The sequence below is a fragment of the Panthera tigris genome, chromosome D2, assembly GCF_018350195.1.
Source record: "Panthera tigris isolate Pti1 chromosome D2, P.tigris_Pti1_mat1.1, whole genome shotgun sequence".
NCBI classification, from domain to species: Eukaryota; Metazoa; Chordata; class Mammalia; order Carnivora; family Felidae; genus Panthera; species Panthera tigris.
Window position 1 is genome coordinate 36,668,662 of NC_056670.1, and position 25,654 is coordinate 36,694,315.

A 25,654-nucleotide genomic window follows, 5' to 3' on the forward strand; every position below is an offset into this window, starting at 1 on the left:
GACATCAGAATTCTGTTTCTCCTTGTGTTGTGGCTCTCTCCCTTCTTCCAGTTTCTTCCCATCATTTTTTTCCCCTCATCTAGAATATTTTTTCAACTTTGCTGAGATGAAGTCCAGCCAGACAGTCAAAAAAAAAAAAAAAACGACAGAAATGTCATAACAGAAAAAAACAGGCTTTCTCTTCCCTAAAAATGAGTTGATATAAGGAATGACAACTCGAGATAAAAATATTCACTACTTTTTTTGGCCTCTTTTCATATTATTCTGCATCTGCTAGGCGGCTTGAAAGCATATCATATGAAAAGCTCTATTATCTTCCCCAGAAATGACCTTTGGGACCCACCCAATGGCAGTCAATGGTAATATCATGCTAACTCACCTCACAGGAAGAAGGAATGAAATACTAACACAACACTAACACAGTACATGCCTTATTTAAATACTGTAGTTCTGGTTCATCTATCAGAGCTGCTTTACTGGGATACATGTATTATGATCACACTCGAGTTTATTAATAAAGTTCCTATTTCTGTGTAGGTTTGACAAACATATCTATTCAGGATCTGCACATTCTTCCATTTTTCATAGCTGGCCAGCTTGACATACAAGAAGGAAAGTGACAGGTCCTTCAGTATTTCTTTCAAATCCGAAACCAATTCAAAGGACAGAAGGCACATATCCCACCAAAGGACAGAAGGCTTAAAAAGATTAGATAAACAATTGAAGAGAGTCCTTTGTGTTAGAGCAACACTCTGGAGTCAGGCTAGGGTATCTCCTTTCCTTGGCCTTCCTGGGACATCTTAGCACATGTTTAGCCTGAATACATATGCCTACTTTTTAAAATTTCTATCTATTGGCCTGACATTTGTCTTTTTCAAGCTTTCACAGATAGTCTGAGGCACCTTTTGAGGGATATGCTATCTCGAAGAGTCAAAAACAGAGCTTACATTCGCCGAGGTTCATTCACCAGGATTGAAGGAGGCAGAATCCGGAGGACAGAAGCTTCTGTGTGTTTCATTCCTAATTTCTCCCACTAGGGGGCAGAACCACACAACAAATCTTTTCAGAAGCGTGGCCTAGAAAACGCGGTCCTGCTACAGTGAGGGACTGGAGAGAGTCTCTGAGGGCCAAGAGAATAGACATTTGGGGCAGGTCACTGTAGGGAAAAAACGTGTGACACCTGGGTTTCCCTCAGATCCCCTCGTGCTTGCACTGGATCCCTCCTCTCCACCAGACTAGAAGCGCTTTTACTAAGGGAGTAGGGTGGGTAGTAAGCAAAGGCTATTGCTCAAAATGAACAAAAACCAAAAATAGGAATGAGAAGTCCTGAGACAACGTGCACTTTGCTCCAAATGCAAGAACATTGGAAAAGGGATTTCTGTCCCAGTTTGCAAATTCAAGTTAAGTGTTTTAAGTCGCCTAAGATACTCACCCGCCACATTATGGATATTTATTGGTGAATCTGCTGTAACCTGTTTAGTGTTGTCAGCCGATGTCAGGACATACATAGCCTTTGTAAGGATGCTGGACAATAGATGTGGTAAGTGGGAAAACAGTCTAGTATGACTGTTTCCTATAGAGAAGAATTTCTGTGTCCCAAGCAGAGAGATAATATTGCAGCCTAGACCAGTTTTTAAAGGGCAAGTCACTGTGGCCAAAGATAACTGTTCTCGAGGAGGAGGAGGAGGAGGAGGAGGAGGAGGAGGAGGAGGGGGAGGAGGAGGAGGGGGAGGAGGAGGAGGAGGGGAGGGGGAGGAGGGGGAGGAAAGGAGAGGAGAAGGCCCTATTGGACACTGAGGATGTGTCTACATAGCAAGAATCTGCCAAACATGATCAGCTGCTAACGTTTTAAGGGGGAAATTCACTCCCCAGCTAGAGACAGCCTTCATCTGGCAGGCTTCACTCATCTGTTATCTTCCCATCCCTGGAAACATCTGGGTTTACAAGCCCGGGTTTATAGACTTGCCCTTCCCACAGCAGGGGAAAGATATGTCACTCACAGTCTAAACACCAAGCCCCGTACAGCAACTAACGCGTGTACTTGTTTTAAGGTCTGTGGAATGAATGAATGAGGATGATAACAGCAGTAACAATGGTGGCATTTAATGGAGTCTCTTCACTAGAACCGAGATTCAGGGAAGGTGAGTGAGGTGTGCAGGGAGCAAGCACCTGGAGGGGCTAGGGCTGGACCGGGAGTACCTAGCAGGAATGAAAAGCGCGGGCTCTTAGATCACAAAGACCCGAGTTCGAATCCTTGCTGAAGTCACACAGCAAAGGAGACAGCTCACCTCTCAGAGCTCCAGGGTTTCTTATCTAGGGCTGTTGAGAGGATCAAATGAGACAGGCAGATAAAGAGCAAAGTCCAACACCTGCTGCACAATACTAGGTAGCTCTAGAAATAACAGCAATAGCATGGGCAGAAATAAGATGTTATTTTATTACTATTACGTTTCTTACTGATTTCAGAGGAAAGTTCATGCCCAGTTTATCAAAACCGATCAGTAGGGACCATATGCAAAACACTGTGGCAAACAGTTAGTGGAATGTAAAGGAATACATAACATAGCTGTTATTCTAGAGCAGGGATCACATCACAGACTTTCAATAAAGAGCCAAATAGTGAAGATTTTAGGCTTTGGGGACCCTAGATCTCTGGCTCACTGCCCAAGATAAGATGTAAATAAGTGGGTGTGGCTATGTCCTAATAAAACTTTAGGAAAACAGGCAATGGGCCAGCTTTGCCAGTTTCTGATCAGTTCATCAGCCAGGACATGGACTTATAAAAATACTTTATACATGACTTATAAAAAATATAGTCAACTTTGGAAGGGAGGCCATGAATGATTCAGATGATGGCAGTTTCAGAAGGGGCGAGATCGTAACTGGCTGCGTTCAGGTGAGCACAGGGGACGGATGAGCATCAGTTGCTAGTCAGGGGGTGGGGTCTACCAGAGTCATGGAGTTGGGGCATATCTGCAGCGGGGATTGGGGTGGCTGGTGAGTAAGCTGCTTGGTGACCACAGGGAAGAAATTCACCGAGAGAGGTAGAAAGGGAGGCCGCATGAGAATACGAAAGGCAAAGACTGTGAGATTGAGTTTTGACAAAAAGGACGAATTTGTTCTGCCCCTGGTCTGGCCGTGGAAAAGTTCTGCAATCCACCCAGGAAATAATAAATGAGTGGTACCCTCTGTGAGATGGGTTGCTAAATTCTTATCTGGCCTTAAAGACAGAAGTTGAATTTAGCAGTTGTTACTTGAGAGCAAAGTGTCGTCAAACTGGTACTTGATTTTTATTTCTGGTAATACAATGTGGCTCATGAAAAATGGAGCTTTGCTCACCACCTGTCATCTGCCCTTACTTTTGCCAGCAGGCCTGGGTCCAGGCTGGGGCATCTAGGTGTCTCCAGGTAGGATGACTGGGAAAGAGTGTTTGTTAGAATAAATTATCCTGGGGGTGGAGAGGAGTCAGGCTCTATCATTCTCTAGAAAAGGGAGCTGAGAGGCTCTGTCCTGCAGGGAGGGAGGAGGTCTGGCAATGGCGTCTCAGAGCTGCTTCCCAGTGTCCACTTTCTCCCTACCTGGTTTGCCAGCCAAGTCAATCCATCACGGCCCTATCTCATCGAGAAGAATCAAGGCATCTATTTTCTCAAGATGATGCAAAGGTAAATATACGTCCAGTCCTAGAGATTTAGGTTGCTTGAGAAGGCTGTTCCAATAATACCCCAGATGAAGTACAGCCATCTGGAGAGGTTTTGGCATCTATGAAAACCTACTGCTGAATTTGTTCCTTGAAGACATTCGTTTTGAGATGTTATTTCCAATTTGGCATATAACAGAGCTGTACACGTCAATGAGGATTTAGAATCCCTGCTACCTACAGAGGGCATCTTATTTAAAGCATGCCCTGACAAAGCAATATCAAGGGAATACAGTCGGAAATCTCTTACAGAGGAATAATTTCTCTAGAAGCAGTTTCAGCCAGAGCAGCTACCAGAGCAGCAATTAGCTCCCTGAAACACATCTAAACTTTCTGCGTGCCACTTTGCTGGGGCTGCCTTCCTTCAGAGCCCAGTCAAAGGGACGGAACTCAGTGAGTTCATTGCTCTTGCCACACAATAGCAATCCAGTCCCAATGCTTTTCCCAAGGCGCATGGCACCACTTAATAGCCCTCTCCACCCCAAAATAGCTCAGGCAAACAGTACAGCCCATAATCTCTAACCTGACACTATTTCAAGATGGACCAATGGTGGTAACATAGATTGTTTTTATTTATTTGGCTACTTGTATAGAATAAACCAAGAGGTTCAGAAAAAGGGGGCTGGTGAAAAGGGGAAAAGGTGTTTTAAGGCCAAAACCAAAAGTAGTTTTGGAGGCTACTAAGTTATAGAAATTGTATTAACTCAGTTTAAAAAAAAAAAAAACGGATTGGGTTATTTTTCTTCTAAATTTCCTTTCTTACCTAGGAGTACCAAAGAACTTTCTGTTTAGGGGGCTTTTCACCTTTTCTTAGGGGACTGGAATGAGGAGGAAGCTGCACTCAGTATTTGCTCTGATTAGACAGGGCTGTTAGATTAATTTTTTGTAAGTGAAACTATAATGGCGAGTTAATTTTATAGCTTGAAAGCTAGCGTAATAGACCACTGAGGAACATAAACCTTGGAGGTAGAGTGCCTGGGTCCAAAGCCTGGCTCTGCCACTTACCTACTATATGACTCTTGGCAAGTTACAGAACCTCTCTAGGCCTTGGTTTCCCCATCTGGAAAATGGGGCTAAAAATGATCCTTATTTCATAGTGGTGTTTGGAAGACTACCTGGGATAATTACAAATTGTACCTGTACATGTACAAACACACACATAAATACACACATGTAAAGATGTAAGATGTGAACAGATCCAACACACCCTAGTTATGGAAGCACCTTCTCTTTTAGAGCACATACTTCTCTCTCTTTCTCCATCTCCAAAGACATCTGGCCCCCAAAAGGGAAGCCACACTTTTCTTTTATTGTTATTATTTTAAATTAAACCACTAACTACAGGGAAGGGTTTACATAGAAGGCTTTGGGTTTTAGAGCATCTGTGTCCAACTGCCTCAGGTCACCTCTGGTGGTTCTCAAAGACCCTTCCTTCTAGACCCTGGGCAATGGGACCAGGAGAGCCCTTGGGGTGGTGGGGGGAAGAATGGGGAGTTTATGGTCATAGCGGCTGACTCAAGTCAAGTTATTAGATGTCAAACACCTTGTGGGAATGCGAAGTGAGCCTATCCTTACCTCTGACTAACTGCCAAGTAGCCACTGACTTTGAGCCAATTTATCTCCCCTCCTCCAGCCTACTTAATCTCACTCTGATCCAGCAAAGTCCAAGACAGTCCTGTAGGGGGCACCAGAGACCTTTCCTTTCAGAGCCCAGAAGGCCATTTCAAAATGCAGCAGTAGAGTCCTGGGGAAGAAGCTGGAGCTGGAGCCAGGCCCAGAGCCTCTTTTGTGTAGTTGTTGCCTACTGAGGCCTTAAATAATGTAATCTGGATAGGGTGGTGGGGAGTCTCACTTCGATTGTGTACATCTGTACATCGGTCCTCTCATTAAAAATCACTTCAGTAAACATTTGTTAAGCTTCCACAGTTTACAAGGGTGTCCCAGACATACAAAAAGTAAAAATTCATGGTACGTTCTATCACAAGACACAGTCTAAAAAAAAATTGTTAATGTTTATTTACTTCTGAAGGAGAGAGAGCGAGACAGAGCACGAGCAGAGGAGGGGTAGAGAGAGACAGAGACACAGAATCGAAAGCAGGCTCCAGGCTCTGAGCTGTCGGCACAGAGTCCAATGCGGGGCTAAAAGTCACGAATGGTGAGATCACGACCTGACCTGAGCTGAATTCGGATGCTCAACCGACTGAGCCACCGAGGCACCTCTCTCACAAGACACATTCTAGAGTAGTGTGGTCAGGTGGAATTCTTGTGATGATGGCAATGTTCTGTATTTGTGCTGTCCAACACCACAGCCACTAACCACACGGTGCTAGCGAATGCTTGAAATGTAGCTAGTATGAATGAGAAACAGAGCTTTGAGATTTTATTTAATTTTGATTAGTCTACATTTAAGTAGCCCAATGTTGTTAGTGGTTACCTTACTGGACATTTCAGTCCAGACTAGAAAGCCTGGCTACTTCAAATATGGTCCCCAGACTAGAAGCACCAGCCTCACCTGGAAACATGTAGAAAGGCAGAATATCTGGTCCCACCCAAACTTCCCAAATCAGAAACTGCATTCTAAGACCTCCCAGTGTTTCACATGCACATAAAGACTAGGAAGCACTCTTGTAGGGAGAAATTAACTCAACGTTCACAATTAGAAGATGTATATACATGGTTCTCAACCTTATTGCATTTTTGATGCAATGGAGAACATTAAAAAATGCTGAACCTGGGTCATATCCCCCAAACCAGAGACTCTGATCTAATTGATTGGAGGTTTGGTCTGAACATCATGAGTTTTGAAAACCTTCTGGGGGATTCTTGTGGACAGCCAAATGTATAAGCATCCCAGAATAGCCTAGGACAGTGGTTCTCAAAATTGGGTGAATATCAGGGTGGCCAGGAAGGTGTGCAAAACAAAGATTGTCAGATTAAACTCTGGGAGTTTTTGATTCATTGGGTCTGTGCTGGGTCCTGAGAATCTGCATATCTAACAAATTTTCAGGTGGTGCTGATGCTGCTGGTATTGGAACCACACCTTGAGAACCACTGGACTAGTAATTTTAAAAGCATGGGCTCAGAAATCAGATTGAACTGGGCTGAGTCCTGGATCCACACTTACTACCTGAGAAAGTTATGTAACTCGCAAACCTAGTTCTCTAAATTGTAAAATCAGACTATAGTATTTACTCATTGGGCTACTGTGAACATTAATTCAGATAATGTATATGAGATGCTGAGCCCAGTGTCTGTCTTTAATAAGCAAGTAATTGTTCATTATTATCATCCTTGAAAGAAAACACACTCATTCATTCATTCATTCATTCATTCATTCAACAAGCACAAATTATGTGCCAGGCACTGTTCCAGGCACCAGGACACAGCAAAAAAACAGGACGGTCAATGTTCCTGCACAAAGGTGTCATGGAACTTGTATTCTAACTGATAATATAACACAGATGATAATACTGTTTTTATAGCACTAATTGTAAGAGCAAAAGAGAAAAAGGTCAGGGAATTCATTCCAACTGGAAAAATGGGAAGGCTTTACATGGGTGGTGAAGTTAGGGCTGTGCCTTAACAGGGAGAGGGATGCCAGCCAGTGAGATGGGGCAGAAACTCACTCTGCCCTCAGCAGAGGGAACACACAGCAGGGTAGATGCAATTAGCAGCCTGGTGGACCCCTGGTGGGAATTGTAAGGGGCAGGGGAAGCTGGGAGTCAAGTCTGTGTGCCTGGGGCTGCCCACAAGGGGCTGCCTCTACTTTCTGGCCAAATCATATTTGGGGTTTTATGGTTTTGTTTTGTTTTGTTTTGTTTTAAGTTTCAATACACTGAAAATTCCTGATGTCAGGAAACAGAAACCAGGCAAAGGCTTTCACCATTGAGTACTTTTACCAAATGCAGAGGCCAGTCAACAGAAGGCTAGATATTAACCGCCCCTCACTTTACCCGTTGTGGGATTCTTCAAGCAAGGGAGTGGCCCTGGGGCCAGACACCCTATGATGTAGAGGGCAATGGAAAGCCTCCTAAGACTGCAGCTGTGCCCTGAGAGAATAACGAGAGGAAAGGTAACTCCACATGCTGCTTTCCCTGGGAACACATTATAACTTGTCGCCTCATCTGGCATTCTAAAATTCTGGTTTCTCTCCATTCTTTAAAGTAAGCTCCAGAAAAAGCAAGAAAGCATGAATTCTAAGGAAAGGAAGCTTTTAAGCAGGGGGCATGTAGACCTAACATGTTCCCCTCAATTGCTGCAGCCACGTGGGAAGCCCCCCCCCCCACCAGAGCAAATGTTTAAGAATAATGAATAGTAGGCATATCGGCTTAGTAATTCACCAGGTCCCAAGAAAAGAAGAAGAAGAAGAAGAAGAAGAAAAACACTACGTGGAAGTGAGGAGAGGGGGGAAGTTCTCAGGCTCCAAGCAAGATTTCCCCAAAGGTCTCCTCCCATAACAGGGTAGAAACATATGACAAGGCAAGGGCATGGAGGGCCCAGAATGCCTACTAGGTCTTTTGGACTCCAAAAACTGTGCAGCCCTGGCTCCATGATTTGGGGCAAGATACTTAACTTCTCTGAACCTCAGTTTCCTCTTCAGCAAAATAGGAGTATTAATAATAATACTGCTTTTGATGGGCAGAATAATGCCCACCCCTCCCCCAAAAAAAACATTCATGGTAATCCTCAGAATCTGGGCATATGGTAATTTACATGGCAAAAGGTAATCACAGTAGCAGACAAATTAAGGTTACTAACCCGCTGACCTTAATATGGGGTAAGTATCTTGGATTATCCATGTAGGACCCCAGTATAATCACAAGGGTCCTTAGAAGTAGGAGCAGGAGACAGGAGAGAGACAGTCTGAGGAAGGTGATGACAGATGGCAAGATCAGTGAGACGTGGTAAGAGGACTCAACCCAGGGCTGCTGGCTTTGAAGATGGAGGAAGGGGCCCCAAGCCAAGGAGTGTGGGTGGTCTGCGAAAGATGGAAAAGGCAAGGTAAGAGAACATTCCTCTGAGCTTCCAGAAGGGAGCACAGCCCTGAAGACTCTTGTCCCTTAGTCCAGAGAGACCCAAGCTGACTTCTAATCTACATACCTGTAAGAAATAAACTTGTGTTGGGGCACCTGGGTGGCTCAGTCGGTTAAGCATCCGACTTTGGCTCAGGTCATGATCTCACAATTCATGAGTTCGAGCCCCGCATTGGGCTCTGTGCCGACAGAGCTTGGAGCCTGCTTCGGATTCTCCCTCTCTCTTTGCCCCTCACCCACTCATGCCCGTTCGCTCTCTCTCTCTGTGTCTCTCTCTCAAAAATAAATAATAAAGCATTAAAAAAAGAAAGAAAGAAACTTGTGTTAAGCCACCGCCATTTGTGGCGCTCACTTGTTACTGCAGCAAGAGGAAACAAACACATCCATCTTGCAGGGCTGTGGGGCTGTGGGGCTGATTGATGCCTGGTGCAGGGAAGGGTGCTTTCTTCTCTAGGACGGCATTATCATTGGTGGGCACCTGCTATCCTCTGCACAGGGTAGGCTGGTCTCCTCTCCCCTTCGAAGCGGGCCACTGCTCCCCAGTTTCACCCACCACGGCAAGCCGGGCTGAGCTGGTGCCTTGCAGAAGCCTCCTCGCGTTCCTCCACCCACATAAGCTCTTTCTCCTGTGAACTCCCACGGCCCTTACAGCCTGTACCTGACAATTTGGGACTTAATTATACAGCGGGCAGTGTTACCTGCTGTTGCTGCATGCGTGTTTATTTTGGTTCTAAAACTAGATTGAAACCTCAGTCTCAAACAGGAACTACGTTTTGTCCTTTTGTTGTTGTTTTTAAGGATCTGACCTTTTTTTTTTTTTTTTTTAAATCCTGTTTTTATCACCTTTTGACACAAAAAAGGTACTGCCCGGGCATATATTTATAAGCAGATATCTTAAATCATTTTAATTGCCTTGTGGCTGGGCACTAACTCATTTTTCTATTTTTTATCAGAGTTCTCTATTTTCTAGCAGTGTTTTCCAGAGGTGCTGAAGTCTAACATGGGTTAGAGGAACAGGTACGTTTATAGTTGACAGTTTTTCCACCCTGGGTTCAAGGCCTGGGGCTCCTTACCATCCCCTGATTTCATTAATCAGAGAAGAGGGGCAATGTTGGAGATCATAGTAAAACATAGTAAAACAGGGTGGCCAGACATGGTCCCCTCATCTCAGTGCTGAATACACAGTAATCACTCAATAAAAGCTAGCGAGATGAGTGGCCAGTGAGTGCATCATTATTTTTTCTCTCCTCTCTCCTTTTAACCACACAAAATGACCCTCAATGAAACCACATAAATAAATACACAAAGGAGGCACAGTCTGTTGACCTACCTTGGGGATACAGTTCCCCCCAAAATGAGACAGACAGAAGAGCTCTCCTCAGCATGTTATTCTAGTCTCAAAATAAAATACATCTCTCATTTCAAGGTACATTTATTTTAGTGAGGTAGGATAAGGATTTGGTGAGAGAAACAAAAATGAATAAGCTGGTGTGTGTGGGAACAGGAATTAAAATAAGCAGAGACTTGCCGCCTGCCAACGTGGATGTCCTCACATCCCGCTGCCTTATTTTTGGTTCCATTCTGGTTTGTTTTCTTTCTTGGTGCTTTAAAATATGATAGGTAGGTTAGAAAGAGAAGCCTGGGATCATCGTGAACCCCGTCCTAGGTACATGGTATTTTACTTACACTGCCTCACAAAATCCCCTCTGCAACCCTGTGAGGTGAGTACTGCCCATTCATTGGACAGGTGGAAAACTGAGTTTAAGACAGGTAAAACAACCTTGCTTAAGGTGACCCATTGGCCAAGCCAAGATGTGAATTGGGGTGGTAGCCCAGAGCTTGGCTCTGACCCACTCTGCTCTATTGACAGCATGTGTGGAAGCCTCTAGTCTCTCCCTCTCTCTCAGGTGGAACAGATCTGGTCCCCAAGGTGCTAAGGTACCTTGGGACTCGGGAGACACCAGACAAGCTCTATGTGTTCCCCAGGTCCTAGTGACAACTCTAGAAACTGAAGGTGGGCAAGGACGAGTGGGATGGGGATGAGGAGTCATGAGGACGTGTGTTCTTAAATAAGAGCTCCCTGCCTGCCCGAAGTGAATCTTTCTCAGTAAGGAGAGATGGAGAAGTGCCAACAGAAATTAGCCAAATCAGTTCAGTCACCCCAACCCAGTCCTCAAAACCCCCAATCTTTCAAGGCTAAGGACAGAGGCAGAAGAACAGCATGAATACAGACATAAAATCAGATCAAATCTGGGCAAATCACCCCTTCCCCCTCTTCCAAAGCTACACAACCTGGGACAAGAGCTATCGTCGCTGAATCGGTTTCCTTATCTGCAAAATGGGGAAAGTAACTCCCAGCTCACAGGACTTTTCTGAGAATTAAGTGAGTTCATATATGTAAGGGGCTGATCAGAGTTCCCAGCACATGGTAGAACTGGAATTAGCTGTTATTATCAATACACCATCAAATGCACTAAGATAATACATACATAAAGTAAACCAATACAATACTATATAATATGCAACCATACATTATGATAAGAAGTCAAATGTGGTGTGCATTTTGCTCTGGCAAAGGTAAGGATGGGGGTCATAGCCCTTGTTCTGTTTTGCACCCACATGACTCCAGCTATAGTGCAGCCCCCTGTGTTATAGAGCTCAGCAGGTGTGTGCAGGAGAAATAGAACAGACTGCACTTTTCCTCAGCTTATGCCAAACCTCAACCAGTAAAGGCAGCACCTTTTCGTTTTCCAGGAGGAAGGTAGCACTTCCTGAAATGCCCCCCGTTTAATGGGATTATTCCTTCTACTGTATAAGCCATATCTCATGGGAATGTTCATTTTATATTTGGCAGCTCATCAGCACAATAATTGTTTCACGATGTAATAACCCATGTATTAAATCAGACACGGAAACCTCCTTGAAATATTATTCTACTGAATTCTCTTCCATAACAGGAAGACCAGTGGTGGAGCTCACCCAAGGGGCTGAGAACCACAAGCATTTCATTAAGGATGCCTTCTCCTACAAGGGGGGAAAGGTTATTTGTTGTTGGTATTTTTATTATGATTTTATAGCCCAAAAGTTTGTTGGTCTGTTTTCAGTTGCAACACACTTATGCTTCCTAACGCACTGTATAATTTGCCTATTTACTAGGCTCATTTTTTTCCTGTTCTTCCCTCACTGCAACATTATGGGGTAGGATGCTATTTTATTCACTGTTGTTTCCAAATCATCTGGAAAAGTGCCTGGCACATAGTAGGTATTAATAAATACTGTTCAATTGAAGCACATTTTAAAGGTTTAATTTTTGAAGAGAAACCACAGCAGATGCAAAAGTATATCTCATTTCTCTTCTTTTTTCTTTTTCTTCCCCTTTTCCTGTTCACTCTGGTGGATTTTTCACTAGATGAGAACACCAAGCCAAAAATCAGGATTAAATCATTCCCAAGAAGGCATGAGTTTTTAAAACATCCAAGTTCTCCTGACACAAAGATGCTTTTAGTCTCACAAGGAGACTTGGCTCTATACCCTTACCCTGGGGTGAGATCTGCTCGCTGCACAGGATGGTGTCTCCACCAGTCATGAAGGACTATCCTCAATCACCTAGGACCACAAGGGACCAAGAGAGAATGGAGCTTGACATAAAATTCCAACTCATGAAGTGTGGGGACTAGATGATAATTTAAGTCCAAACCTCCCATTTTTCAGAAGGGAAAACTGAGGGTCCAGAAGCAAAGTGGTTGTTCCAGTGTACAGAGTAATTAAGAGAAGAGAAGAGAAGAGAAGAGAAGAGAAGAGAAGAGAAGAGAAGAGAAGAGAAGGCAGGAAGAGAAGGCAGATTCCTTTCCCTCCTCCCTCCCTCCCTCTCTCCCTCCTTCTCTCTCCCTTCCTCTCTTCTTTCCTCTTCCCCTTCCTTCTTTCTCTGTCTGTCTGGAGTTTTTCAGGGTCTGTGCACGCTCACAGGTACATGGGTACATGCGTGTACGTGTGTGCACACATGCGTGTGTATACTCTTTGCAACAGGATGGACTAGGATGAACCATGGTTAGCAACCCATATGTAATTTTGACTCAGGAATGTTGATGGTTTGATTTCACCAATATCCCAGTCCTTCCCAACAACCTAGATGCCAAATTTCCCATGAACAATGCAAGAATCCTAGAGACATTCTGAGCTCAAAGTACCTGAGAAATCATCTAACCTAACCTTTATTTTACAGATTATAAACAACAGGCTGAGTGAAAGAAAAGTGAGCTCCCCAGGTCACAAAGCCAGTTAACAGTCAAGCTGAGGTAGCTGGGACCCTCAGTACCAGAGCATATTCAGGTTACTTCTCAGATTTGTGAGTGGCTCTGATGGTTTCATCATGCTGGCTAGAAAACCCAATCTAAGCAAGCAGGTCTCAAATCAAGGATGATGACTTTTCCATTGAGTGAATGAATACAATTCTAATGTGAAAATCCGTCCAAAATAGAATCCTTATGGGATATACACACGTAGATACACACAGATATGTGTGTATGTGATTATTGCATACATCATATACAAAGGGTGCTTCTTTTTTTAAATACTTGATATGAGGCATGTAATAAATTCACAGTGCTAGCAAGGACATCAAAAACATACTGCTAGTGGAAGCATATCTTGACACAACATTTCTGAAAAGTGAACCATCAATTTCTGTACAAACTAAAATATATGCATGCTTTGATTCAGCAATTACTCTTCCAGGAACCTAGAACCATCTAGAGAAATAAAATTGCACAGATGTGTGGATGAGGGTGTGTATTAAAACATTGTTTACAGTGCAAAAAGAAAATAATCAGGTGGTCCATCATTAGGGCTGTGTCCAAATGAACTGCAATACAACAATTTGTAGAATTCTGTGTAACTCTAATAAAATGAATTATTACAGAGCTGAAGGGATGTCCATCATTTATTTGTTAGTGAGAAAACCAAATTCCAGTGCAATGTCATGGACACACGTATTTGTACAAAGACCACCTCCTCTACAACATATATATGTACACATCCATGTTTGTAGCAATGGGGCATGAAGGAAAGATATGGAAGTCTATGAACACTGAGCATCCCAGGGAGAAGGCAGTGAGAACGGGGAAGACATGATTGATATTTCCTTTATACATCTTTAAATGTTTATACTGAATGTAATATACATAAAACCTTGGTTTGCGAGCATAATTCATTCCAGAAACACACTTGTAATCCAAAGCATTTGTATATCAAAGCAAATTTCAAGAACCGTTGGTTCAGTTGTGACATTCAGTGTCATTCAGTGTGACATTCAGCCTCACATACGACTCATATTGCAAGGCATAGCTCGTTTATCAAGTTAAAGTTTCTTAGAAATGTTTGCTTGTCTTGTGGAACACTCGCAGAACAGGTTACTTGCAATCCAAGGTTTTATTTCTATTACTTTGAAAAAAAATTGAGGTAACACCAAAAATTTCTAAAAATACAGATTGGACGCACAAATAGTCCTGTGAACCCTGTTTCAGCCTCCCTTTCTCCCGGTAGACCTACGGCAGCAGGAACATTCTGAGAGAATTATTCAGTGCAACAAAGAGAAGCTCAAAGCTGTCTCTCTATGCCTCTGGCTGCCATGACCATCCTCGAGCTAACTACTTCTCCTGCCAAACTGTCTTGCTCGTAATGCAGGAAGTCACCTGCCAGGGACAGACAGGAAGTGACATGTTGAGCAGATACGGGAAGTAAGATGTGAACACAGCACCAGCAAAAGCCTCTCCTTTAGCACGGGAGGGGAGCTCCACCTCCTTCAAGGAGACAGTGGCTCGAGATGCCTTCCTGTACGCTGTCCCACAGAGGAACTCTTAGCTCTAGATAAACCAGGCAGGAACCACTCGTCATAAAACCGAGAAGCAGACAGAAGCTAACTTCGGCAGGCAGGCCTTCTGGGGCACCTGAATCAGTTACTCGGAAAGTTGGCCTCGTACCAGGCTCTTCTGTGTCCAGTTCTAACGGCAGGCTGAATGAAAATGACAGAAACACGAGGCAGAGGTCCTGGCTGTGACAGTGTGACGCCTAGGCTTCCACAATGAGAAAACTGCCTTACCTGAAGCACTCACTGCGCGAATCCTCCTGGGCTAGTGCTCTGAAGAGAACTGTCCTCACTAACCCCCCAAACTCCAAGAGTTGTGCACATTCACACAAAACTTTCTTTCCGTGGGGACAGACCAGGCCTCTGATCCACCACAGTTCGGGAACCAGTAAGAAGAAAGGAGGAGAGACTGACTTACCAAGCCAACTTCTGTTTAAGTACACAGACACAAACACTGGGGGAACCGTGAAGAAATCTACCACAGAGTTCACTTCCAGCCAGAACCACAGCTTATCGTTGGCTGCAATAAACTGGGGAAAGAGAAAAGGAGACAAAAAAATGAGAAGCATGATGCTGGCATTCTAACTATGTTCTTTGGCCAAAGGCTATGTTTTGGTTTTTCATGGGGGCCTGGAGGGAGATGTTATGTCCTTCTCATATCTATACCAATCACAGGCTGTTTCTGTCTTAGAATTTGGATATACAGCCTTTTCTGGAGAGTGACTGTAGACTATGTTAACCTTGGAGAAATACCCGGCAATCTATTTTCCTATGGTTTTCAATAGTGTCATCGGAAAGTTTGAGTGGTCTCATCTTCGTTAGACTCCAATGTAAATATAACTGTAAATAAGGCATATACGTATGCATCCACTCACGCATGCACGTGTGCACACACAATCTCTGTGATACACACTCTATGCAGCCACCCCTGCCCCCCACCATTGCCGTAAACAGGCTCCAGTATAAATGCCCAAGTCCCAAATTCGGCCAATCTACCCCCTTGATTCAGTCCTCACACCTGTTCTCTTAGGATTCAGTTAAGCGAACCCTGATGAACATAATTTTAAGAGAAGTTTTTTTTGTTCCTATTTAAGGCAACAATGCATTCGTATTTAGAGAGATGAGAAACAGTAGGCCAGCAAAGGCAAAATAGTTATTTCAATCCCTGTTTCTCCTCCTTGGAACAAGATTTTAACATGTACTTCAGAAAATGCTGAGTTGAGGAAAGGTCTCTGTCAGAGACTGAAAATCACAGTGCAGGTCTGTTGTCTCCCCTGGAAACACTGGGCTTCATCTCTGCGAGAACAGATGCTGGTGAAGGATGGTCCCTGGGTCCAAGATGCCCCATTATGATACCGGGTGGCACGGATCAGACTTACCCTCAAGCCAAAGTAGAGAAGGAAGAACACGTTGAAAGCCATGTCGATCTGTAATGTGAAATCTTTGTAGAAATTCTGGCAGGATTCTATTGGGCTATTAGACAGGAAGAAGAAAAAGCAAGAGGTAAATGAAAAGCATCATCAAGTCTTCCACAATACTGTGTAGCAGTGGTGCTCGGGGTAGAGGACAAAATGAATATTCGTTAACTAAAACATTTGGTCTTTCTACCCTCTGTGATAATCAAGCAAGCATTGCCAAGGGGTCTTTTCATTCAACCATTCAGTCTTTTGTTCTTTTGTTTTTGCAATTATATATATATATATATATATATTACTTTTTACCATCATTCAACAGGTGAGCTAAGAATCTAAAAAGGATCATGCAGACACCTTGGAGGAAGGACAAGCAAGAGAGACCATCAAATTCCTTAATTTCATATTAACCCTTAAAGAACTGACTTCTTTCTTTAAGAGGACACGTACCAAAGCTAAAAATAGTCCCTCACACCCTCAAGCACACTGGAAGTGGAGCCCATTTTCAGTGAAACACAGTGGCTATGTTTTAGACCTCTTTAATGCCATCAGTTGATTAATAATAAAGGACCCAGGAGCATCTCAGGAAAGCTGTGGAAGAGAGGATCCTGGTTGATGTTCTGGCTAGACTAAGTATGGACTTTAAGTGCAGCACTCGGATCTGGAGAAAGAAGCATTGCCTAACCGGTAAAGTTCAAGACCCTTAAACAAAAATGTTGAAGCAGTACTCTAAGGGTTAATTTCTTTTCTTTTCTTTTCTTTTCTTTTCTTTTCTTTTCTTTTCTTTTCTTTTCTTTTCTTTTTCTTTTTTTTTTTGGCATGCAAGTTAATTGGCTTTGTGTGTGTCAAGCAGCCAATGCGAACCCCCAGCACACTCTACTTTGTTCAAGAGTACACAGTTTAAAACGGTACTACTATACAAACTGGTACATGGCTTCCATGTGCTTTCCCGCATCAAACTGATCAGAGGATCAGTGTGTGAAAAGTCCCAAGTTTGGGGCTGAGTGGGAAGCAGGAAAGCCTCATAAGTATCTCAAAGCTGTAAATGAAAATTCATAGTATACTCTTACCAGTAAGCAAAAGGTAACACTCAGGCCAGGAATATAAAGAAAGTGAGGGGAGGGAAAGGGGAGGAAGGATGGGGAGAAGCAAAATACCTTCCCTGGATGGGAAGCAACATGGACCTCCGGGCCAGGAGAGGGCCCCCTTGAGAAGTGCAGGATGTTGGATTTCTGAGTACCACCATTTTGGAAATCACTGTAGGCAATACCAGTTAGTATAGTTGTACTTCTGCAAGGGCAATGCTTGGTTGTTCAACAGGCATTATGGGAATGCACAGTGGGTCAGTCTATGGGACTCTCCAATCATATTACATGCACTGGATTTATCCATTCTTCATCTCTATTACAAGTCAAACATGCCCTTGGTCATCTCCCAAATCACAAATAGGCAGAAAAACCTCCAGACAAGCATTAAGAGTTATCTACACTTGCATTTACCAACTACGCAGACTGAACAAAGAGCAAACACTGAAAAACAGTTCTTTTACGAAGGAAATGACAACTCCTAGGTTTTCACTAAGGTGGGGAAGTGGGAGGGGAGACAGCATGGAGTTTGCTTAGTCCAATGCTGAAAGGAGGCAGAGCACAAAAAGCCAAACCATTGCTATTTGCCTCCTCCCTTACACAGGTATTAATTTAAATGAAAAAAAAAATCCAGGCCTAGAGTTAGTAAGTGACATTTCTGCAATTCCCAAGCCATGACGGTGTTTTGTTTCATTTCAAAAACAAGACCCATATGGTTCAAAGGTGTCAGAGTTCTTAGCTACTCTAGTTGTAGTGAAAAGAAGTACATGAACTAGGTTGACCAGAAATCCACTGTAGATTGCAAGGGATAAAGAGACAATGCATCTCTGTGCTACATAAGCCACTGGTATGATATGCTACTGAAGAATGAATGAGGTGTGTGTGTGTGTGTGTGTGTGTGTGTGTGTGTGTGTGTGTGTGTGTAAGAGAGTGAGCAAGAGAATGAGGGTGGGCAGCTCCATTCGTAAATACTGCACTTCAGCTTTTACTTGTACCAGTAGTGACTTAGCTGTGGAAATTCATATTCATCAAGATTAATAGTCATAGTCAAAGGGACAGAGAGAAACTCTTTGCTCCCAAGTCTATCATGGAAAACCCACTATCACTTCACCAAGGCCAAACAATAACCTTACAATTGCCTACACAATAGTTTTTCGTGGCTTATTTGGGGCTCCTGGGAATTTTCTAGCTTCTGTTAATGCCATGGCCTTTGTGGTTAATTTGGTAGTAACCTTAAAGTGTATCTAATAGGGAAAACATTTGCTAGGCTGTGGAAGAGAATGGGAGTGGGGGGAAAGATGTTAGCTCAATGCCATTGAGGATATTTTGGCTCAGTATAAATAGAAGCAGAACTATAAGGAATCAGACTAGACTGTAGCAACTTCTTTCCATTGATCCTTTCCTTCCTTGTCATTTCTGTTGTCCCCTCCTATATTGTCCATACCCAATGACAACAATGAGAGGGCTTGATGCTAAAGGACACAGTGTTGAAAAATATACCTCAACAGCATCCCTAATTTACAGTAGACAATGTTGAAACCATATTAAACCTTTTCTTTTGTACTTCTTTCAAACATTCAGACCTGATTTAACCGTTGCTTCACATTGTTCCTTGAGTCCTAGACTTTGAGCTGCAGTAAGAAAAGGAGCAAATTATGCAGCTTTTTCTCTGGCTGGAACTCACCAATGATATGAGCATATTCTGCTAAGATGAAAGAGAAGCGGAAAACTCTGGGATAAAAGAGGGCCAGCCTCTGGGACCCCTGTAGGACCAGAGTGATCAGAAAGTCTGTTTTCTATCACTTTTAGCTCTTTCCTGCTTACATGAGAGCCCAAGGAGAAATGTCCTGCCTAGTTTTCTCAAGTGGCAGTAGAACCCTTTATCAGGATCCCCTCTGAGTTAAATCCTCCGAGTGCCCGCAGTCCACAAACTCCAACAATCAGAGACCACAGAGTGGAGATTCTAAAGCCCCATCATTTCATTCCCCAAATGGAAACAACCCATGGAGAAGTTCATTGATCTTATAAAAAGAAAATACATAATTCAACAATAAAAGCGTTGGCCATATCAATGAGGATTTATTTTCCTCCCAACGAGATTTTTATCTAAATGATTAATGCTCATTGTAGGATAGAAAATGAAACACAAACTCTTCTTCCTTCCTATGTAAAATAAGAGAGTTCCTCGTCTAGACACACAGAAGTTTCAAGAGCTAGAAAACAAATTGTTTTGTTTTTAACACAAAATAAACTCTGAATTACACACTTAAATTTGGATTGGCATTCTGATGAGGCATGACCACATCAGAATATGTTTTATGTGGATATATGTTGCCAATAGAAAAAACAAAGTGGAGTTTTAAGAACTTAAATAAGTATACTGGTTCTGATCGTGGTAGTAGAAAATGGACTTTCCCTAAATTATTCCTGGTTAACTAATGACTTACCAATTAGATGATACAAGGTAGTTGGTAAGCTGATGGACTCTTCATTTTTAGACTCCCACAGTCCATGGATCAAAGGTGATACTAAAACCTTAGGCAACCTTAGCATTTTGACCAGGACTCTGTGATTGGGACACCTTCAAAAGAATCTCAATAAAGACCTGCTTCTTTTATTTAAATGTTCAGTGTAGGATAGAGGTCTTATTTCCTCTTGACCATCAAATAAGGATATCTTCAGTATTTAGGTGTCTGTAGAGGAAACTGAGACTCAATGTGGCAAATAGATCTCTTTCTTCATCTATTTAACATTAAAATATCCAATGAAGACCCTTGAGCCAGAAGATCCAATAGTCCTTCCTAAAAACTGACTTACGTACATGTCTTTCCAAAGACAAAGTTTTCTGAGCCTCAGTGGCTCAGTTGGTTAAGTGTCTTACTCTTGGTTTCAGCTCAGGTCATGATCTCACAGTTGTGAGATCGAGCCCCACATCAGGGTCTGTGCTGAATGTGGAGCCGCTTTGGGATTCTCTCTCTCTTTCTTTCTCTCTCTCTCCCTCTGCCCCTCTCCTCTCCTCTCTCTCCAAAACAAAACAAAACAAAACAAAGAAACAAAGAAAAACACTTGTCTTTCCAAAGCATAGGGCAAACAATAGCTAGCCAGGTTTTCTTTCCAGGAGCAGGGACTCAGGTCAAAAAAAAATCTCACTTCCAATGCTTATTCCTCTGGAAATCTGCATCATCTCCAAGAGGGTAGTGATTGCCCTCTCTTCTCAGCCTCTCAACTCCCCTGGTGTTTTCTGAAGTCTGTTTTCCTAACCTTGTGAAGGTATTTCTCCAGGACAGTGGTTCTCAAACTTTAGCAGGCACCTAGAAGGCTTATTAAAGCATTGGCAGGCCCCTTCCAGAGTTTCTGATTTAGTAGGGCTAGGATGGGCCCCTGGGAATTTGCATTTCTAACGGTTTCCCAGACACTGCTGCTTTTCTGGCGACCACATGTTGAGAGCCACTGTTCCAGAAGAACTTTCTTGCAACTACACACTAATTACAGGTGTCGCTGCTCGAGAAGATTCCCATTCAGACCTGAACAGAGGTGATTAAACATCTGAGCCCACCCCCGGATAACCAGCTGCATACCACTTAACTAATTGCTGAGATCAAGAGGTTGAACAGATATTTTCAGTTTCAGATGGGAACAAAAATTAAGACAATACAGAGAAGTAATTACAATACCACCATGCGAGCTTTACCAACGACATTCTAATTAACAGAGTGCCTGAGGAGCACATTTTTGTTTAAGATTAAAAGGAAAAATGATAAGGTATATATGGGGAGAGGTTATGGAGACCATCATTTATAAGAGATAACAAAATGTTAAGCAGTTTAGGGACAACAACAACAGCAGCAAATATCTGAGGTGATTTAATAAATAATCACATGAGAGGGAAGGGACTAACTGAGGAACAAAATAGCACTTTGTGAAATAATTTCCAACACTTAAACTCTCCTTGCTTTTGTGGCTAGTCCCTTTTTAAATTGGATGGAGCCTTCTCAATTCCCACCAGGATTATGGACCACCGGAGTGCCCACAGCACCAAAGACATGAATCAATACAGTAAGCTTAATGATTCCAGGCTCTTCTCCTAGTCTCACCTCTGCAATGTTGCCAGATTAATTTAATTAAAAGATGTCATTCATCTACCATCATGGCTGCCTCCTGCCTCTCGCATCAGCTCTAACCGTGGCTGTGAAGGACCTCTAAAACGCAACCTCACTACATGTCCCATTTTTGACCACATGCTCCAGGCCAAGCCCTTTGCCACCAGGAGCTGGTGCCTTCCTTATTTCATGAGTGTGACCCACACATTCCTAATTCTAAATCTATGCTTTTGTCATGGCCTCTTCAAATTGTTCCTCCCTCTTTGTGTTCAAACATTTTGCAGCCTTCAAAACCAACAGAAAGGTGCAGCTCAGTGAATTACTCATGCCCTGGCTGACGTCTCCCATGTGTCAATTCCTATAGCATTAGGAGTGAGGATTCTAAACCATCTTGTAATGTTGATTCTCATCCAATCCAATATAATCATATCTGTCAATTGTATAAAGTTTGCACATACTATTGTATTTGGTTCTTACAACTTGGCAAAATAAAGTATTTTGTTATAAACCCCATTTTGCAGGCTTCTGAGAAGTAGAGTCTCAGAAACCTACCCAAGATCATGTAGGTAAGTGGAAGAGTTGGGACAGAGACCCAATATCCCTTCTGCCATGCCACTTACTGTTCCAGAAGAACTGCAACATCCTTGGAGAGGTAAAAGAAACATAAGAGGTAGCCTCTGATATCCACAGACCCTGGCATGGAGCTTAGGTAAAAACGAGGAGGGCTGACTGATTTACAGAGGAGGTAAAACTGCCCTAGAAAATATAATGTGTTTGTCAAATGGTTTGGGAAAATTCAAAGGAAGTTGATCTGTCCAACCTGTATCTAACCCTGTTCTGTAAAGATGGTCATATGGGACATTACTAATCCCCAGAAGTGCTTCCTGGGCCCCTGAGGGGGCTAGTGGCATCAGGAAGCCTGACCCCATCTGCTGAGGATAAGTCCCACTGCTTCTTGAGAAATAACTCCTAGGTATCCATCTGCTTAAAGATGGATGACCTTCAAGATAACCCAATTTTTTCTCACCCTCTATTATTCTAGAAGAACAAGAATTGACATACTAATGGAATAATGTTTAGATACTTTGAACACTTCTAATTATGGACCAGACTGTAAATTTTGCATCTCATTTCATTCCATTGAAATAAAGAAAAAATATAAGTTCATACAGTCGCAGATACTATGGAGTCTATTTGCAATCAAGAGGTAGGCAATCTAAGTGATTTGAGGTTTTCCTAGCAATGTCTGGATATACTGGATAAGCAAAGTACCTCAGTTTTCCTGCCAACAAAATAGGAATAAATTTTTTTAATGTTTATTTATTTTTGAGAGAGATAGAGAGACAGAGTGCGAGCAGGAGAGGGGCAGAATGAGAGGGAGACACAGAATCTGAAGCAGGCTCCAGGTTCTGAGCTGTCAGCACAGAGCCCGACATAGGACTTGAACTCACAGACCGCAAGATCATGACCTGAGCTGAAGTCGGACCCTTAACTGACTAAGCCACCCAGGTGCCCCCAAAATAGGAATAAAAGCACCTAGCTAATCAGAATATGAGACCAAAAAATTTTAAAAGGGAATGCAAGTCTTTGCAATATACTCCAAATTAGAAATCAATATTATTATTCATATAATTTTAGGTCTCAGAAAAATACGTTGCAAGTTAATGATAATAGTGGATTTAGTGCAAATGACATGACAGTAATTAATCATTGAGAAAATAATATTCTTCACATAGAACATTGTCTTCTAACCTGCACAGCACCCCAGGTCTTGAATGGATCCAAGCTGCAAGCTTTCTATCCTTTAGCTATCATTAGTGCTCCCATTATAATTACCTTGTCAGAGGTATGTACTTTAGAGCTTATCTTTCCAATGTTGGTGCTTTTAGTGTTTACACTGAGTGGAGCATATATTCAATAACTTGTGTAGGCTTTATTACTTTTATCAAACAGAACCCAACTTCTTCTGTTGACCATCATTTTTACTTTATCCCAGAACATCTGAGTAGCTATCTTCTAAGACATTATTGTTGATGGGGGCAGTTTGTGTTCAGTCATTAATCAATACTAACGACAATGGCATCAAAAGGAGCCTTTTCTAAATCTTCAGACACTTGTTTTAGACCTTGCAATGGTTCTAATGCAAATAGCAAACACTTTTTGTTACTTGATCCCAAGCCAGTTGGTTAAATGGCCTTGTTGGGAAATCTTCAGTTACGTGTTTGTATCAACAGGCCTATTAATCTTTCTGACAGCATCAGGGTTCCAATTATGCCTCTGCTCAACTGATGAGATGCGATCCAATAGTCACAAACACATGCCTCATTAGGGTCATGCTGAAATGAACTGGAAAAAATGGAGAGGCGATATATAAACCCTTACTACTCTGGAATCCTATGTGCTCTGTCTCCTTGAGCTTTGACTGTTATGGAGAATCCTGGAACAATGATAGCCATAGACTTCAGAGCAGTTGTATGGCTCAGGGTATCTACCTGAATAATTGGTCCTAATAATTAAGCATTCTCAAGAGACAAAAATATGACATAGATGGCTGATGAAGAGAACAAAATACATCAGTTCCTTACACACTGGATTTCTCAATGAAACACACAGATAATTTGTTTTCATAAAACTCACATGGTGAAATCTTTGTCACTTTTTTATGGAGTTCTTCTGAATTTTCTCACGACATTTCAATATGCTATCCAAACTTAGGGTCTCCTCATCTTCATTCCATATCTGTTTATCCACTTATGTACCCAAATAAGTAAGTCAAAAGCAAAATGTGGGCATTACAAGTTGACCTCAAGCACAAATAGCAGTGAGGTAGTTTTTGGAATTTGATGAAAAAGTTAAAATCCCAGCTCTATCACTTATTAGCTACACAGTCATGGACAAATAATTTCACCTCCATGCCTTGGTTTTCTCATCTGTAAACTGGAGATAAGGATACAGACTTCACAGGCTGTTGCGAGCATAAAGTCAGATGAGCAAAGACCAAGCACTGAAAAGGTGATAGTTATTTTTAAAACTAAGGTAATAACAGCAGTGATAATAATTACTGTTTGTAGAAAAATGCCAAAAAAAGGGCAATCATCCAAATGAACAAAAACCTGATAGAATCGATTATTTCACACTTAATTTTCTATTTGTACCGGCTTTATTGCCTCTTTACCGGGTGTTGCAATATAATTCAAATGCCCAATAGGTTGTGCAGTGAGCTAACATCTGGTGCGATTCTATATATTAGAGCATTGCATTTGGGTAATATTAAAGAAGAAACACCAGGGAAATTATATTTCCATGAAGGCAGCCACACAGTCTCATAAATACTAAATAATTAACCAAGATTTCCTGACAGAGAGAGCCATGAGTCACTTTAATGAGTGGCCACAGGAGGCTGTGTATTCTTTTCCTGGGTCTTTAGCAGAAGAGAGAGTTTCATTTGCCTAGTTGGCTTAGTATGGATCTGGAGGAGAGGCAGGGGGACGAACCAGTCATATGTCTTCTAAATATCTCTTCCAACTCTACATCCGTAAGATCACTGTTGGACTCTTGGAATGAGGTCCAAGACAACCTACCCACTAATGCTTGTTTTCTCCAATTTGTCCACAGACTACAATTATTTCAATCACTGTTGTTACCAGAGTGGAATTAGTGTTCATATTTGCCAGCAACTTTTATGTAATAAATCAGAGTTAAGCTACTACGTGAAACAGAGTCTCGCCAAATGAGTGCTGCTTTGGTTTTCACTGAACTGTCTGAGGACTCATGACAGATTAATTCTTACTCTTATTCCTCTACCTCCACTGACTACAGCCATCTCTCATTGAGTAAACTCCTATTTATCTAGTAGAGGGATAGGATGAAGTAGATAATTCAAATACACACACACACACACACACACACACACACACACACACAAATACTATAAAACAGACTGAGAGTTCTTCAAGGGCAGGGTCAATGAGCATGTACAGTCATCGAGTGGTACATGTGGGAGGGTACACGTGCACATACACATGTGCACACACACCCACAGCCTTCCAGCACAAGCGTATTCTCTCTACCCAACCCCAACCGCACTCTGAGACCATCCACAAAACAGGATGGCCTGGGTGAGGTGAGTGGAAATGGGGAGAAGAGGGAAGCGAGAATAAGTTCCAGGTCTGAAAGGAGAGCAGGGAATCCAGACACAATGCCTGGCATGGAGGGGCGGGGCAGGGGTGTGGGGGACACAGTAGCTCTGACCCCTGGAGCCAAACTACTCTCATGCCTACAAAAACTTAGACCTGAAGAAGCCAGAAATGAGGATTCATCCTAACACTCCTGGATATTAAGTGTTGCCACACCACACATGTGCTGAGAGGCCCATAGACAATCATCTCCTGGCAGTAATAATCACTAGTCAGCTCCTAGACACTGGGGGGCAACTGCCTGGTGTCACCATTTCTGGAGGAGAGA

General features: G+C 42.6%; 1 protein-coding gene across 7 annotated transcripts in view; it reads right to left on the reverse strand.

Moving 5' to 3' along the window:
- The window catches only part of KCNMA1 (potassium calcium-activated channel subfamily M alpha 1), a 726,630-nt gene that overhangs the window by 281,938 nt on the left and 419,038 nt on the right, over positions 1-25,654 (reverse strand). For all 7 annotated transcript variants that reach the window (XM_042961232.1, XM_042961231.1, XM_042961233.1 and 4 more), the window contains exons 4-5: positions 15,973-16,066; positions 15,012-15,123 (exon numbers count right to left, since the gene is read on the reverse strand). In XM_042961232.1, coding sequence (XP_042817166.1) covers positions 15,012-15,123; positions 15,973-16,066 — 206 coding nt within the window. The remainder of the gene's footprint in view (positions 1-15,011; positions 15,124-15,972; positions 16,067-25,654) is intronic.